General features: G+C 38.1%; 1 protein-coding gene across 1 annotated transcript in view; it reads right to left on the bottom strand.

Moving 5' to 3' along the window:
- Positions 1-20,632, bottom strand: part of CHRDL2 (chordin like 2) — a 274,177-nt gene extending 253,545 nt beyond the window's left edge. The window contains exon 1 of the mRNA XM_053708757.1: positions 20,427-20,632. Coding sequence (XP_053564732.1) covers positions 20,427-20,514 — 88 coding nt within the window. The 5' untranslated portion in view covers positions 20,515-20,632. The remainder of the gene's footprint in view (positions 1-20,426) is intronic.
- Between the last annotated feature and the right edge of the window lie 487 nt (positions 20,633-21,119).

The following is a 21,119-nucleotide window of genomic DNA, read 5'->3' as shown; positions in this document are numbered from 1 at the left end:
CGACCTTAGATAGAGACGAATCAGCCTGAATCTGCCCATCTCAAAGGGAGGAAACAAAAAACGCGATAAAGGCATGCCTGGAGGTGAAAGCCCAGGCCCAGATGGGTTTAACATGACATACTATAAGACATACTTCCACCACCTCGCTTGTCCCTTAACAAACACCTTCAACTCATTATTAATTCACTCCAGAGGATTCTCAGGTAATTCACTTGAGGCTCACATCACAGTCCTCCCCAAACCAGGGAAAATACCAAATAGACCCGAAAATTTCCACCCCATATACCTCTTAAATTCAGACATAAAAATTTTCACCAAGATACTACCAACAAGACTGAACAGATACTTACCTAAATTAATAAACACAGACCAGGTGGGCTTCATCCCGGGGAGGGAGGCTAGGGATAACACCCTGAAAACACTACAGATTATTTCCCATGCCCAAGCCACTCACACCCCTACCATTATCGTTTACACGGACGCAGAGAAAGCCTTCGACCGTGTTAATTGGCTTTTCCTAAAAACAGTAATGCAGAAAATTAAATTCGGCGACAAATTCCTAGAATTAGTATTTTCCCTATATTCGGTTTCTACTGCTAGGGTTAAGGTAATGGCATTTTGTCAGATAGCTTCAATATATATAATGGCACGAGGCAAGGTTGTCCTCTTTCGCCAGCTTTATTTCCCTTATTCATTGAAACCCTCGCCCAACAGATCAGAAACGAAACCCTCATTACTGGGATTCATATTGGAGACAAGGAGTACAAGCTGGCGTTAAACGCAGACAACGTTCTCCTCACCCTTACTCAGATAGAGTCTTCACTCCCATGGGCCCTCGAGGCTTTTGAGAAGTTCGGTCGGGTCTAACAAATTCTGAATATTTAAATATAAATTATGGGGGAAGAGAAATTAATCAATTGATCCCAAACTGCCCCCTTAAAAGACAAATAATCAAACTGAAATACTTGGGCATTTACCTAGCACCTGATGTCTAAACAGTATACACAGCTAACTACAAAACTATGGAAAAAACGCTAACCACAGACGTATCAAGCTGGAAAAACAAATTAATATATTGGATTGGCAGAATAAATGTTGTAAAAATGAATGTTCTGCCAAGACTTCTCTATCTTCTGCAAAACACTCCCATACACCTCCCTATACACTATCTCAACAAAATACAATCACTAATAGAGAAATACATTTGGCAGGGAGCTAGGCCCAGAATCACTAACATGTACTTACCAAGGGACAGGGGTGGGTTGGGAGTCCCTAATATCCTCATTTATAAAGAAGCTACAATGGGTCCGGATTGAAAGGCACTTACTGGGTCTATGCAACGTTGGGCTTGCAGCCTGGATACCTCACAAACACAGACCCTCTAACATAGCACAATATCCTCTTCCCTCTGACTTTTTCACGACATGGGATAAATTAATAAACACATCCACTAACATCTCTAATATTCTGTCCCCCATATCCTCCCTTTGCCACAACCCGGCCCTGCCCTGGAACTTCAAAGACACTACATTAGAAGTCGGGTGTCACATTAAGGGCAGAATAATTTCGCTCTTCCATGAAAATAAAACACATAGACCTCTCTCCGCCATCCAGGAGATGCACCCCGAGATTCCTCTAAACTGGTACGCGTATTCCCAAATCTGTCACTACGTAGACACTCACCCCAAGAAACATAATATAACTAGAAACACAACACCATTTGAGACCCTATGCCACTTAGAAAACACCCCAACACACACCATATCAAAACTATACAAACTGCTGCTAATCAAAGAGCCTCTACTCTTGCCCTCTTAGACCAACTCATGGGACAAGGAACTGGGCATTAGTATCGCTGTGAGGGACTGGCTGACTGTTTTTAACACTACAAAGCGCTCATCAATTCCCACAAGAGTCCTTGAAACCAACTTCAAATTTTTAACGAGATAGTATCTGACCCCCAGCAGACTACATTCTATCTACAAAACATCTAGAAATAGGCACCCCTACACACATATAGTGGCAGTTTAATAAACTAGATACGTTCTGGTTGGCGGTACTGGAGCACATGTCAGACACAATAGGCAAACCACTACCAAACGATCCACAGATCTTACTATTTCTACTCTTGCCCAAACTGCACGACAATAATGCTAGGGACCTGCTGATCCTCATTCTAAACAGTGCTAAAACCCTAATCCCAAAACATTGGAAATCCCCCAATATCCCGACTGAGAAAGAGTGGGAGGACCAGGTAGAGAGTTTCCTACAACTTGAAAGGTACCACCAGCTCAAATCAGGCTCATTAGTCACACACAAGCTTAAACTATCTCTATGGAACAGCCTCACTGTTACGCTATGGAAATATTCTTATCTACGTTTTGTAAAATATGTTATTTTTTCAAAATAAAAACTTCTTTAAAAAAGAAAAGTTTCAAATTCCTGTGATATGAACTGTGGACCATTGTCTGAGACTAAAGTCTGTGGCAGTCCAAATCTTGCAAACATACTGGAAAGAACGACAATGGTTTGTTGTGTTGTAGTACTTGACATTTTAACTTGGAATGAGTATCCACAGCCACCAAATACATTTGTCCATCCACTGGCCCTGCAAAATCAACATGGATTCTTGACCAAGGTTCATTTGGCCATGGCCAAGTTTTTGAGGCGTCCCTGCTGGGATTCCGCTGTGTCTGTGAACATGCATTGCAAGCAGCTACATAAGAAGCAATAGCTGTATCCAATTTAGGCCACCAAAAATATTCTAGTGCTCTTTGCTTCATTTTTACTACACCCTGATGTGAGCTGTGTAGTAACTTTAATGCTAATGTTTGCAGTAAAGTCGGAATTATCACTCGTGACCCCCATAACAGACAGCCTAAGTCATGCACAATTTCCTTCTTCCTTGTAAAATATGGCTTAAGGTCAGAGTAAACTGCTTTAGGTAAGGTAGAATCAGATTATGTGTAAGTAGCAATCACTTTGGAATTTAGATTTAAAGGCTATGGAGGGGTTTCTATGATTTCAGAAGATGCTGTCATGTGATGTGCCATTGGTAATCTTGAAAACATATCCATATTCGTATGATCACTGTGGCATCGATATTTAATGGAGTAGTTGTAAGCCGCCAGCTGAAGTGCATATCGCTGAAGTCGAGTAGCTGTTGTGTTGGAGATACCTTTCTGAGGATACAGAATGGACAAAAGTGGTTTATGATCCGTGATCAGAGTAAAAAGTCATTTTTAAGAATAACACATTGAGAAAGGCCGCTACTCATCCGAAACGCGTTTGTGTGCTAATTTCAGCTTAACTGCTACAAGTTTGGCTTTTGTTTTTAATATAATTATTATATCGCTCCTACGCTTAGACATAGACCGCACAAGATTTAACAGGATCACTCAGCCATCCCTGGCACCTGAAGCCGGCGTATCCTGTTACCGGCCAGGAATACAGGGGGGTGGTTTGAGTTGTATTCTATCTCTGGGTGTTGCAGTCTATCTTGCACTAGCGTTTTTTCAGGGGCTTTTGTTTAATAATTATTTAGGTTTTTAATAGTGATTAATAAAGTAAAGTTTTTTAACTGACTTAAACACACAGTAGTTGAATGATTTCAACACTATTACCATATATATAGGGAATGAGTGCTACCAAACCCCTTCTTGCTCCAATTCCCCTATCCCATAAGTCTTAGTTAACTTTTTAAGGGTCAGCACCAGGGATTATTATATTCCCTCTTTTTCCTATTATTATAGTCACAGTGCCAATTTAATAATCTCTCTCCTTACAGAGTAAAAGGTCTGCCATAAATATAAATGTGGAATTTCTTCACAGCTTCCCGATCAATCTGGGCATAATTTCTCTCAGATGGAGTTAAAGATCTGGATGCAAAAGACACAGGATGTTCAGAACCATCGGGCATAATGTGTGAAAGTACTGCGTCCAAACCCTATGGTGAAGCATCACAGGCTAGTACCAAAGGCTTCTTAAGGTCATAGTGGACAAGGAGTCTTGATTCCAGAAGAAGTTGCTTAGAGCGTTGAAATGCTCGTGTACATAAGTCAGTCCAGGCCCACTGGTTTTTACTATTTAAAAGGTGGTGTAGTTGAGTAAATGAGCCAAATTTAGTAAAAATCTGTGATAGTAATTGAGCAACCCCAAATAAGGCCTCGCTTCCATTGAGTCGTAATTCAGTTTGCGTGCACTCGCAAACCGTTAAATATGCTGTCGAAAGCAATATCGTTTATCGACTGTTTCCAATGGCGCGTTATACCTCAATATCGGCAGCTGGACTCCGCCTGCCGAAAAAATCTTCGCCTCCCATAGAAAGTAATAGAAGCCGTTAATCGATAAATTATTCCAGGTTTCCAATGAAAGCGCTAACCGTTAATACACTGTCGGAGGCTGTCGATACATTGAGAAATATTACACCCAGCTCAACTAGGTGTAAAAGAGGAAAATTGTGCTTTTTGAGACCTATTTTCTATTGAAATTATAAAACTTGCAAATAATGCAAGTGTTTTAATGTAGAAATAAATTGTTATAAGTAATATTTATTGTTGTCTCATGTATAGAAATAGTTGAACTTATATTCTAATAGAAATATCAGTATATATTTAAATATAATAATATATGCAAGAACATATCTACAGAATGCAAACTAGACCTATGCCTAGGGCAGCAATACATATTACTTATATTTATGAAGTGGCACATATAATTATATTAAAAAATAGTATTTGATTATTAAAAATATGGATAAGTGTATCTTTATTTTTCTTGAGAGGTGATCACCGGTAAGGAGCACGGACGTTAAACGTAAATTCTATAGCGTAAGGTCGGGTTACCTTAGCAACTAATTGATTTTCAAGAAATCCGACATCAGATGGAAGCGTTAACACAACGTTAACTTACAGCTACACGAAAAGAGCGACTGCACGCTATCCGCAAAATATTTCAATGGAAACCTGGTACTAAAATGGAGCCGTAAATTACTTTTAGCTGTCGGCTGCTTCTGTAGCTTACGACTCCATTTTTAACGACTCAATGGAAGCGAGGCGCAAGAAAGTAGCTGGGATACATTAACAGGGGTGGGAGCATGAACCAGCGCTTTCACTTTTTCAGCAGTTGTGTGGAGACCAGTCTTGTCCACTACATGTGCACAATATTGAACTCACACTTTTCCATGTTTACTTTCAGTCCGAATTCCTGTAGGTTCTGTTAAACAGCTTTAACATTGGCTTTATGAGCAGCACCATTTTCACCAGTGATAAGCATGTCATCTAACATACAGTGGGTATGTGGAATACCTGCTAGGATCTCATCTATTATCCGTTGCAACACTGCAGGTGCTGGAGAAATTCCAAACACCATCCGCGTATACTGAAAAAGTCCTTTGTAAGTGTTGATAGTTAACAGGTGCCTGGAGTCTGTATGTACCTCTAACTGTAAGTACTCTTGATGCAAGTCAATTTTTTTAAAATAGTATGTATGGAGAGAGTGGTGTGTACTCAGTGGACACACCACGCCCTTAGGGGGCGCTTCCTCAGTTCCAATATAATAGGTGATATGGTAGTGCTTGTAATGTCTCGACAGAAAAAAACAGGCCTAAATCTAGAAATATGATAATAGCAACAATTATAAAACTATAAATAAAACCCTAAAAAATCTAAAATGTGGACATAAGTAGGTAACCACAATGCTGGAAATGATAATAGTAAAAAACTATATATATATATATATATATATATATATATATATATATATATATATATATATATGAGAATATATATATATATATATATATATATATATATATATATATTACTAGAATATAAACATAGATTGGAAAAAATATTAAAACCAATTCAAAACCAAATAATGATAATGTGAAAGTCTATGAGTCCAGGGTAATGACAATTCCCAGATGTTTGAGGCTGCACTCTGTCAAAGGATGGCTATCCTGTAGTATGGAATCTAAAAAAGAATAAAAAACAGAGGCGCCACCATGGCCTAATATCGCCAGTACAGGTAAAATGAGCAGCAATATGAGAATGTGAATACTCACAAACATAAAGCACCCCACTGGTGCTAGTAGAGCAGACTGACACTTCTCAGTGGTTCAGCACACTGTATCCAAAGCGCAGAGACAGTCAGGAATCCTCTGACACTCCAATGTATATGTGCCTATGGATAAAGGAAAAAGCAACACGACATGGCCCAATATCATCAAGACAAGGGGAAAATAATACAAATTGCTTGCACTTACAAGATGGTGGGCACCTGCAGGTGCAATCTCAGCAAACTGGAGCCAAAACGTCGCCCATTAGACTTAAAACAGCAATCCTCAACAGGAACCAGGATCAACGATATAATTTATAACAGAAGGTGAAAAAAATACACACAATAGCAAGTGTATAAAAGTATAAAAAGTCTTTATTAACACAGCAACTAGTTTCTCAGCCTACTCAGGGCTGTTTCATCAGGCTATCTATATGATAGCCTGATGAAACAGCCCCGAGTAGGCTGAGAAACTAGTTTGCTGAGATTGCACCTGCAGGTGCCCACCATCTTGTAAGTGCAAGCAATTGGTATTATTTTCCCCTTGTCTTGATGATATTGGGCCATGTCGTGTTGCTTTTTCCTTTATCCATAGGCACATATACATTGGAGTGTCAGAGGATTCCTGACTGTCTCTGCGCTTTGGATACAGTGTGCTGAACCACTGAGAAGTGTCAGTCTGCTCTACTAGCACCAGTGGGGTGCTTTATGTTTGTGAGTATTCACATTCTCATATTGCTGCTCATTTTACCTGTACTGGCGATATTAGGCCATGGTGGCGCCTCTGTTTTTTATTCTTTTTTAATTTTTTTAAAATTTTAACCACCTGCCAGAGAACTAAACAATTCTTCAATCCGTGGTAAAGAATACTGATCCACAAGTAATTGAGGGTTAAGGCCCACTCCACAGATGCGAATGTCCCCATTTTTTTTTTGACAGGAACTATTGGGGAAGCCCATTCACTGCTGGAAACTGAAACAAGAATCCCTTGATTTTGTAGTATTTCTAGTTCTGCTTCAATTTTAGGTTTAAGTGCAAATGGAACAACTCTCTGTTTACAAAATTTTGGAATAGCATTTTCTTTTAAGTGAAGCTGAATCTGCTTGCCTTGCACTAAACCTAGGGCCCCATCAAATACAGTCTTATATGTGCTTTAGTGAATTAATCCAAGAAGAATTTCCACTTTGGTCCAGTAGTTTATTAAGAGGTAACTGTTGTGGTAACCTTGGCATGCCCAATGCTTCGATCCAGGATCTATCAAACACAGGTGGTCCTCCTTTAGGTAAAATGTAGAGGTGTAGCTTTTTAGTTATACCATTAAATGTCACTGTAGGTGATACACACCCAATAGGCTTTATTATTTCATTTGAATATGTTTGCATGGTGACAGTTGTTGGAACAATTGGTTGCCTTAGTCCCAGGCAGTTCCAAACAGCAGCTTTGATAACACTGTTGCTCCTGTATCAACTTCCATAATGAGAGGTTTACCATCTATATACACCTTTGCTTGCAGTTCTTGAATTGCACGTGACTTTCTGCCTTTTTTACTTTTATCTCTGTCTAAGGAACTTCTGCACACTCTCTTTGTATGACCAATCTTCCCATAGCAGGTGCTGTTCTTAAACCTGCAGGTATTTGCTGTGTGATTTTTGTCACCACATCTGCAACATGCTGTCTGTGACACTTTAGTTGGATACTGTTTATTTAGGTGCATACTTGCATGAAGCACATCTACTGATATTTCCTTATCCCAAACTGCCTGTGCTGGGGCCTGGAGCATCTTTAGTAGCAAGTTCCATGACTGTAGCTATATCTATAGCTCACTTTAGTGTTAAATCATCCTCTGCTAATAGTCTTTTTTATTGTACAGTCCATGAGTCCCATAACAAACATATCATGTAAAGAAGCAATTTTTCTTCTCTTGGGGATTTGTATATTCCTTTATTGTGATGACACAAAGGTGTTGGAATAACACTGAAACGTTATGATCGTTTTATGATGTCTTTCTAAGATGAAATAAAAGTTTGTATATTGTGCCAGTGAGTGCCTTTTTCTTCAACAAGGACTGTTTTCATTATTAAGAAGTGCACCCTGGCGGCTGTGGTATATTGTAAGACTGTGCTCATTTCTTTGTGAAGTTTTATATATATATATATATACACTGTATATATATATATATATATATATATATATATATATATATATATATATATATATGTGTGTGTGTGTATATATATATATATATATAGATATAGATATATATATTTATATATATATATTTATTTTGGGTAATGTGCATGGGGAATACTATTAGGGGTTGGGGCATTAGTGACTACTGGGTCTTGTACCTTGTGCATGAATTCATTCCTTTCTCTGCCCCAGCCCACTCCCTCCCAGCTCCCGCCGTATCAGTTGAACAAAGGATGGCCCAGTAACTAATGCCCCAACCCCTAACAGTGTACCCAATACCTGTGCACATACCTGTGCACATTACCCACATTGTTACCCAGCTGATATTATCAATACCGTAATACTATTGTCCCACCCGTTACTCCTTGCACCCGGCTGTGCTATTCTGGTTAATACCCCACCTGCCAGCCCGGTATCAGCCCCGCTCCGTGTCTCTCTAGCTGTGGAACATCAGTGTTTCAGTGAAGGCTGCAAAATCTGAGAGACCCAGCTGTTATGTCAGATTCTGCAACCAGTCACATGTGCACTTTAGGAATGTGGTGATGTCACACATTCCGACGGCCCGGTTCGCAGATTTCAACACGACAACAGCTCCCTCTCACAGCAATAGCTGTGCGATTAACAAGATATGGGGCTGGGTTGTGGGTGGGGCGCTGCAGGCACTAGAAATAAGTGCAAAGGGTTTGAAACCTATACTTCTATCTATCACATGTGCAGTGCGATAGATAGAAGTAATTTTTTTTTTTACAAAACTGAACTGGAACGTTTTTGGCTATATGAATATAAATATTCCAATAGGGGGGGCTATTGGAAAAAATATATTTTTTCAGTCAAAAAGTTTTTTTGTTTTTTTTACCAGTGGGTTCACGTGCGCCTGTGCTCCTTTAGAGGAGCCTCCTCTGGTCGCCACCTGCTATGTTCTCTGTGTAGTCAGAAATAGAACATTCAGTTCTTGTGTCTTTCACATATCACTGAGACTCTGCAGCAGGTACTTCAGTCAAACTTTTATTCAGCTACAACCGCACCTAGCACATCTCACAATATGCAAAGTTACACCTAGCACATCTCACAATATACACACTTACACCTAGCACATCTCACAATATACACACTTACACCTAGCACATCTCACAATATACACACTTACACCTAGCACATCTCACAATATACACACTTACACCTATCACATCTCACAATATACACACTTACACCTGGCACATCTCACAATATAAACACTTACACCTAGCACATTTCACAACATACACACATACACCTAGCACACCTAGCACATCTCGCAATATACACACATACACCTAGCACATCTCACAACGTATACACTTACACCTAGCACATCTCATAATATACACATTTACACCTAGCACATCTCACAATATACACACTTACACCTAGCACATCTCACAATATACACATTTACACCTAGCACATCTCACTGACGAGGCCCATAGGAGGCTGAAACGATCGTCTGGGGTTGTCATGTTCCTTGTTCAGAGGAGAATTGCCTGGTATTTTGGGGCTGGACTGACCTTACCTGGCAGGATCAGACTGATATACTTTAGGAAAGTTTTCTTCTGTGAAAAGCACACTGGTCTAAAAGAGGCTGCTTCCAGGTGGTAAATCGCCATAGAACAAGCCACTGAGCTGTTGTTCGTTCCTGGTAGAGCGCTTCTCTCTTCGTATGCATCTCACAATATACACACATACACCTAGTACATCTCCCAATATACACACTTACACCTAGCACATCTCACAAAATACACACTTACACCTAGCACATCTCACAATATACACACATACACCTAGCACATTTGACAATATACACACATACACCTAGCACATCTGACAATATGCACACTTACAACTAGCACATCTCACAATATACACACACCTAGCACATCTCACAATATACATACACCTAGCACATCTCACAATATACACACTTACACCTAGCATATCTCACAATATACTTACTTAAACCTAACACATCTCACAATATGCACACTTACACCTAGCACATCTCACAATATACACACTTACACTTAGAACATCTCACAATATACACACTTACACCTAGCACATCTGACAATATGCACACCTACACCTACCACATCTCACAATATACACATTTACACCTAGCACATCTCACAATATACACATTTACACCTAGCACATCTCACAATATACACACTTACACCTAGCACATCTCACAATATACACATTTACACCTAGCACATCTCACAATATACACATTTACACCTAGCACATCTCACAATATACACATTTAAACCTAGCACATCTCACAATATACACATTTACACCTAGCACATCTCACAATATACACAATTACACCTAGTACATATCACAATATACACACTTACACCTAGTAAATCTCACAATATACACACATACACCTAGCACATCTCACAATATACACACTTACACCTAGCACATCTCACAATATAAACTCATACACCTAGTATATCTCACAATATACACACATACACCTAGCACATCTCACAATGCACACTTACACCTAGCACATCTCACAATATACACACATACACCTAGTACATCTCCCAATATACACACTTACACCTAGCACATCTCACAAAATACACACTTACACCTAGTACATCTTACAATATTCACACATACACCTAGCACATCTCACAATACACACTTACACCTAGCACATCTCACAATATACACACATACACCTAGCACATTTGACAATATACACACATACACCTAGCACATCTGACAATATGCACACTTACACCTAGCACATCTCACAATATACACACACCTAACACATCTCACAATATACCCATTTACACCTGAAACACCTCACAATATACACACATACACCTAGAACATCTCAAAATATACACACTTACACCTAACACATCTCACAATATACATATTTACACCTAGCACATCTCACAATATACACACTTAAACCTAACACATCTCACAATATACATATTTACACCTAGCACATCTCACAATATATACATTTACACCTAGCACATCTCACAATATACACACTTACACCTAGCACATCTCACAATATACACACATACATCTAGCACATCTCACAATAGACACTTACACCTAGCACATCTCACAATATACACACTTACACCTAGCACATCTCACAATATACACACTTACACCTAGCACATTTCACAATATACACACATACACCTAGCACATCTCACAATATACACACTTACACCTAGTACATCTCACAATATACACACATACACCTAGCACATCTCACAATATACACATTTAAACCTAGAACACCTCACAATATACACACATACACCTAGCACATCTCACAATATACACACTTACACCTAGCACATCTCACAATATACACACTTAAACCTAACACATCTCACAATATACATATTTACACCTAGCACATCTCACAATATATACATTTACACCTAGCACATCTCACAATATACACACTTACACCTAGCACATCTCACAATATACACACATACATCTAGCACATCTCACAATAGACACTTACACCTAGCACATCTCACAATATACACACTTACACCTAGCACATCTCACAATATGCACACTTACACCTAGCACATCTCACAATATACACACATACACCTAGTACATTTCACAATATACACACATACACCTAGCACATCTCACAATATACACACTTACACCTAGTACATCTCACAATATACACACATACACCTAGCACATCTCACAATATACACACTTACACCTAGCACATCTCACAATATACACACATACACCTAGCACATCTCACAATATACACACATACACCTAGCACATCTGACAATATGCACACTTATACCTACCACATCACACAATATACACACATACACCTAGCACATCTCACAATATACACACTTACACCTAGCACATCTCACAATATACACACTTACACCTAGCACATCTCACAATATTCACACACAAACACAGCTAGCACATCTCACAATATACACACGTACACCTAACACTTCTCACAATATACACATTTACACCTAGAACACCTCACAATATACACACTTATACCTAGCATATCTCACAAAAAACACACTTACACCTAGTACATCTTACAATATACACACTTACACCTAGCACATCTCACAATATGCACACTTACACCTAGCACATCTCACAATATGCACACATACACCTAGCACATCTCATAATATACACACTTACACCTAGCACATCTCACAATATACACACATACACCTACCACATCTCACAATACACACTTACACCTAGCACATCTCACAATATACACAATTACACCTAGTACATCTTACAATATACACACATACACCTAGCACATCTGACAATATGCACACTTAAACCTACCACATCTCACAATAAACACATTTACACCTAGCACATCTCACAATATACACATTTACACCTAGCACATCTCACAATATACACATTTACACCTAGCACATCTCACAATATACACATTTAAACCTAGCACATCTCACAATATACACATTTACACCTAGTACATATCACAATATACACACTTACACCTAGTAAATCTCACAATATACACACATACACCTAGCACATCTCACAATATACACACTTACACCTAGCACATCTCACAATATACACACTTAAACCTAACACATCTCACAATATACATATTTACACCTAGCACATCTCACAATATATACATTTACACCTAGCACATCTCACAATATACACACTTACACCTAGCACATCTCACAATATACACACATACATCTAGCACATCTCACAATAGACACTTACACCTAGCACATCTCACAATATACACACTTACACCTAGCACATCTCACAATATGCACACTTACACCTAGCACATCTCACAATATATACACATACACATAGTACATTTCACAATATACACACATACACCTAGCACATCTCACAATATACACACTTACACCTAGTACATCTCACAATATACACACATACACCTAGCACATCTCACAATATACACACTTACACCTAGCACATCTCACAATATACACACATACACCTAGCACATCTCACAATATACACACATACACCTAGCAAATCTGACAATATGCACACTTATACCTACCACATCTCACAATATCCACACTTACACCTAGCACATCTCACAATATAAACACTTACACCTAGCACATCTCACAATATACACACTTACACCTAGCACATCTCACAATATTCACACACACACACCTAGCACATCTCACAATATACACACTTACACCTAACACTTCTCACAATATACACATTTACACCTAGCACATCTCACAATATACACATTTAAACCTAGCACATCTCACAATATACACATTTACACCTAGTACATATCACAATATACACACTTACACCTAGTAAATCTCACAATATACACACATACACCTAGCACATCTCACAATATACACACTTACACCTAGCACATCTCACAATATACACTCATACACCTAGTATATCTCACAATATACACACATACACCTAGCACATCTCACAATGCACACTTACACCTAGCACATCTCACAATATACACACATACACCTAGTACATCTCCCAATATACACACTTACACCTAGCACATCTCACAAAATACACACTTACACCTAGTACATCTTACAATATTCACACATACACCTAGCACATCTCACAATACACACTTACACCTAGCACATCTCACAATATACACACATACACCTAGCACATTTGACAATATACACACATACACCTAACACATCTGACAATATGCACACTTACACCTAGCACATCTCACAATATACACACACCTAACACATCTCACAATATACCCATTTACACCTGAAACACCTCACAATATACACACATACACCTAGAACATCTCACAATATACACACTTACACCTAACACATCTCACAATATACATATTTACACCTAGCACATCTCACAATATACACACTTAAACCTAACACATCTCACAATATACATATTTACACCTAGCACATCTCACAATATACACACTTACACCTAGCACATCTCACAATATGCACACTTACACCTAGCACATCTCACAATATACACACATACACCTAGTACATTTCACAATATACACACATACACCTAGCACATCTCACAATATACACACTTACACCTAGTACATCTCACAATATACACACATACACCTAGCACATCTCACAATATACACATTTTAACCTAGAACACCTCACAATATACACACATACACCTAGCACATCTCACAATATACACACTTACACCTAGCACATCTCACAATATACACACTTAAACCTAACACATCTCACAATATACATATTTACACCTAGCACATCTCACAATATATACATTTACACCTAGCACATCTCACAATATACACACTTACACCTAGCGCATCTCACAATATACACACATACATCTAGCACATCTCACAATAGACACTTACACCTAGCACATCTCACAATATACACACTTACACCTAGCACATCTCACAATATGCACACTTACACCTAGCACATCTCACAATATATACACATACACCTAGTACATTTCACAATATACACACATACACCTAGCACATCTCACAATATACACACATACACCTAGCACATCTCACAATATACACACTTACACCTAGCACATCTCACAATATACACACATACACCTAGCACATCTCACAATATACACACATACACCTAGCAAATCTGACAATATGCACACTTATACCTACCACATCTCACAATATCCACACTTACACCTAGCACATCTCACAATATACACACTTACACCTAGCACATCTCACAATATACACACTTACACCTATCACATCTCACAATATTCACACACACACACCTAGCACATCTCACAATATACACACTTACACCTAACACTTCTCACAATATACACATTTACACCTAGAACACCTCACAATATACACACTTATACCTAGCATATCTCACAAAAAACACACTTACACCTAGTACATCTTACAATATACACACTTACACCTAGCACATCTCACAATATGCACACTTACATCTAGCACATCTCACAATATGCACACATACACCTAGCACATCTCATAATATACACACTTACACCTAGCACATCTCACAATATACACACATACACCTACCACATCTCACAATACACACTTACACCTAGCACATCTCACAATATACACAATTACACCTAGTACATCTTACAATATACACACATACACCAAGCACATCTGACAATATGCACACTTAAACCTACCACATCTCACAATAAACACACTTACACCTAGCACATCTCACAATATACACACTTACACCTAGCACATCTCACAATATTCACACATACACCTAGCACATATTACAATATACACACATACACCTAGCACATCTGACAATATGCACACTTAAACCTACCACATCTCACAATATACACACTTACACCTAGCACATCTCACAATATACACACTTACACCTAGCACATCTCACAATATACACACTTACACCTAGCACATCTCACAATATACACACTTACACCTAACACATCTCACAATATACACATTTACACCTAGAACACCTCACAATATACACATTTACACCTAGCACATCTCACAATATACACACTTACACCTAGCACATCTCACAATATACACACTTACACCTAGCACATCTCACAATATACACACTTACACCTAGCACATCTCACAATATGCACACTTACACCTAGCACATCTCACAATATACACACATACACCTAGCACATCTCACAATATACACACATACACCTAGCACATCTCACAATATGCACACTTACACCTAGCACATCTCACAATATCCACACTTACACCTAGCACATCTCACAATATTCACACATACACCTAGCACATCTCACAATATACACACTTACACCTAGCACATCTCACAATATTCACACATACACCTAGCACATCTCACAATATTCACACATACACCTAGCACATCTCACAATATACACACTTACACCTAACACATCTCACAATATACACATTTACACCTAGCACACCTCACAATATACACACTTACACCTAGCACATCTCACAATATACACACTTACACCTAGTACATCTTACAATATTCACACTTACACCTAGCACATCTCACAATATGCACACTTACACCTAGCACATCTCACAATATACACACATACACCTAGTACATTTCACAATATACACACATACACCTAGCACATCTCACAATATACACACATACACCTACCACATCTCACAATATACACACATACACCTAGCACATCTCACAATATACACATTTTAACCTAGAACACCTCACAATATACACACATACACCTAGCACATCTCACAATATACACACTTACACCTAGCACATCTCACAATATACACACTTAAACCTAACACATCTCACAATATACATATTTACACCTAGCACATCTCACAATATATACATTTACACCTAGCACATCTCACAATATACACACTTACACCTAGCGCATCTCACAATATACACACATACATCTAGCACATCTCACAATAGACACTTACACCTAGCACATCTCACAATATACACACTTACACCTAGCACATCTCACAATATGCACACTTACACCTAGCACATCTCACAATATATACACATACACCTAGTACATTTCACAATATACACACATACACCTAGCACATCTCACAATATACACACATACACCTAGCACATCTCACAATATACACACTTACACCTAGCACATCTCACAATATACACACATACACCTAGCACATCTCACAATATACACACATACACCTAGCAAATCTGACAATATGCACACTTATACCTACCACATCTCACAATATCCACACTTACACCTAGCACATCTCACAATATACACACTTATACCTAGCACATCTCACAATATACACACTTACACCTATCACATCTCACAATATTCACACACACACACCTAGCACATCTCACAATATACACACTTACACCTAACACTTCTCACAATATACACATTTACACCTAGAACACCTCACAATATACACACTTATACCTAGCATATCTCACAAAAAACACACTTACACCTAGTACATCTTACAATATACACACTTACACCTAGCACATCTCACAATATGCACACTTACACCTAGCACATCTCACAATATGCACACATACACCTAGCACATCTCATAATATACACACTTACACCTAGCACATCTCACAATATACACACATACACCTACCACATCTCACAATACACACTTACACCTAGCACATCTCACAATATACACAATTACACCTAGTACATCTTACAATATACACACATACACCAAGCACATCTGACAATATGCACACTTAAACCTACCACATCTCACAATAAACACACTTACACCTAGCACATCTCACAATATACACACTTACACCTAGCACATCTCACAATATTCACACATACACCTAGCACATATTACAATATACACACATACACCTAGCACATCTGACAATATGCACACTTAAACCTACCACATCTCACAATATACACACTTACACCTAGCACATCTCACAATATACACACTTACACCTAGCACATCTCACAATATACACACTTACACCTAACACATCTCACAATATTCACACATACACCTAGCACATCTCACAATATACACACTTACACCTAACACATCTCACAATATACACATTTACACCTAGAACACCTCACAATATACACATTTACACCTAGCACATCTCACAATATACACACTTACACCTAGCACATCTCACAATATACACACTTACACCTAGCACATCTCACAATATACACACTTACACCTAGCACATCTCACAATATGCACACTTACACCTAGCACATCTCACAATATACACACATACACCTAGCACATCTCACAATATACACACATACACCTAGCACATGTCACAATATGCACACTTACACCTAGCACATCTCACAATATCCACACTTACACCTAGCACATCTCACAATATTCACACATACACCTAGCACATCTCACAATATACACACTTACACCTAGCACATCTCACAATATTCACACATACACCTAGCACATCTCACAATATTCACACATACACCTAGCACATCTCACAATATACACACTTACACCTAACACATCTCACAATATACACATTTACACCTAGCACACCTCACAATATACACACTTACACCTAGCACATCTCACAATATACACACTTACACCTAGTACATCTTACAATATTCACACTTACACCTAGCACATCTCACAATATGCACACTTACACCTAGCACATCTCACAATGTGCACACATACACCTAGCACATCTCATAATATACACACTTACACCTAGCACATCTCACAATATACACACATACACCTACCACATCTCACAATATACACAATTACACCTAGTACATCTCACAATATACACACATACACCTAGCACATCTCACAATATACACACTTACACCTAGTACATCTCACAATATACACACACTTACACCTAGCACATTTCACAATATACTTACTTACACCTAGCACATCTCACAATATGCACACACCTAGCACATCTCAAATTTGCGCATACACCTAGTACACCTTACAATATGCACAATACACCTAGCACATCTCACAATATGCACATTTACACCTAGACCATCTCACAATATATACACATACACCTAGCACACCTTACAATATGCACACTTACACCTAGTATACATTTTCTTATGCACACATACTCCTAGCACATCTCACAAATGACGAGTCAGCACTGTTACTGCTAACAGGACTTTCACTTACACAGATAGTTATCACTGCATTCAAACTGAGAATGTACAATTTCCACATCATCAACCTCTTAAATCTATTCCAAATGATACAATTATATATTCAAATATACAAATGATACTATGCACTATTAGATATACATATAAACATATGATACAATGCACATTTAGATATACATTTACACAAATGATACTATGCACAGTTAGATATACAATTATACAAAATATACTATGCACAGTTAGATATACATATAAACATATGAAACAAGGCACAGTTAGATATACAAATATACAAATGATACTATGCACAGTTAGATATACATATAAACATATGAAACAAGGCACAGTTAGATATACAATTATACAAATGATACTATGCACAGTTAGATATACATATAAACATATGAAACAATGCACAGTTAGATATACAAATGATACTATACACAGTTAGATATACATATAAACATATGAAACAATGCACAGTTAGATATACAAATGATACTATGCACAGTTAGATATACATATAAACATATGAAACAATGCACAGTTAGATATACAAATGATACTATGCACAGTTAGATATACATATAAACATATGAAACAAGGCACAGTTAGATATACAAATATACAAATGATACTATGCACAGTTAGATATACATATATACAAATTATGCTATGTACAATTAGACATGCATATATACAAATGATACCATGTACATTGAGATATGCATATATACAAATTATACCATACACAGTTAGGTATACATATATACATATGATACAATGCACAATTAGATATGCATATGATACAATGCAATATTAGAAATATGTAGATACATATATGTGCATACATACAAAATAACTTCACTAAATATACACAATTTCTGCTTAACCTAATGGTCACATTTGCAACTATTGTTTGTACCAAATCTGCACGCTTAAACTTCACCGGTGTGCAAGCATGCACTTATTACTACACCCAATGTGCTCACTTATATTCATAATTACACTAAGATGCACTTTTACATCACTGAACTGAATGTACAAATTTAGAGCTATCAATCACAGTTACATCCATGAAAGACCCCTCTGTACATAACTGCATCCATCACTGCCCAGAATGTACTCTCTGCCCCTACATCTCTTTCCCCACAAGCACCTATTTCCCTGAGTGCAAACTGTGATGCTCTCAGGCTACAGAGTGTTACACAGTAGCACATGCTGATATACTTTACACACTTACTACTCTCATGTTTCAGGCTGTGAAATCCTAGAGAGCTAAGACACTTCTATCAGATGATTTCATCCATGTGGACAATGTGGTTACTTACGGGGTCTGGCTCTGGCTTCTGTTTGAGAGACAATGTACAGCAGAGAAAATCCCAGTAAGAAGCACACCTCTCTGGCTTCAGGGAACATACTTCTAGTCCCAATGAAAGCTGAGCCTGCTGGCTTCAGGACTTGCAGTATCCCAGAGCTATAAAAGCAGTGGTCTCAGACTTGAGAGCCAGCATGACATTACTACGTCAAAGACTCCACTACAGCTTCCCAGGGAGGCAGCGCAAGAGTAGCACCAAAGGCGCCTCCTTTGGGGGAAAACAAGAATGTTGTCATCTGATTAACCCCTTCAGAGACTGGGGCTAATGTACACTTAAAGGGACAGTTAAGACCTTGTAATTACAAGACATTTATGTTGTGTTGCTATAGAATAAAATATCAGGCAAGTCTTAACATTTTTAAAACAAATCAACATGTTTTATTTCTACAATTATTTTTCAATAACCAAACCCATCATTTGCCTTATCTGTAACAACCAATCTGGGCTTTAGTCCACAGACAACAAGGCTAGCTGCTGTCATAAACATAGTATAAAATGCATTTATTTTCATTTTTTATCAGCCAAAGCCAATTAGGCAGAGGTATGTAACAGAGTTAGCCTTGATAATTCAGCAGGGTGCATTTCAAGTTCTGAGAAGTAGAAATCGCTCAGAGCTAATTTATATAAAAAGGTGGGAAATTAATAA

Source organism: Bombina bombina, chromosome 3 (assembly GCF_027579735.1).
Source record: "Bombina bombina isolate aBomBom1 chromosome 3, aBomBom1.pri, whole genome shotgun sequence".
NCBI classification, from domain to species: Eukaryota; Metazoa; Chordata; class Amphibia; order Anura; family Bombinatoridae; genus Bombina; species Bombina bombina.
Note: the sequence above shows the minus strand (reverse complement) of the source record. Positions and strands in the feature narration are given on the sequence as shown.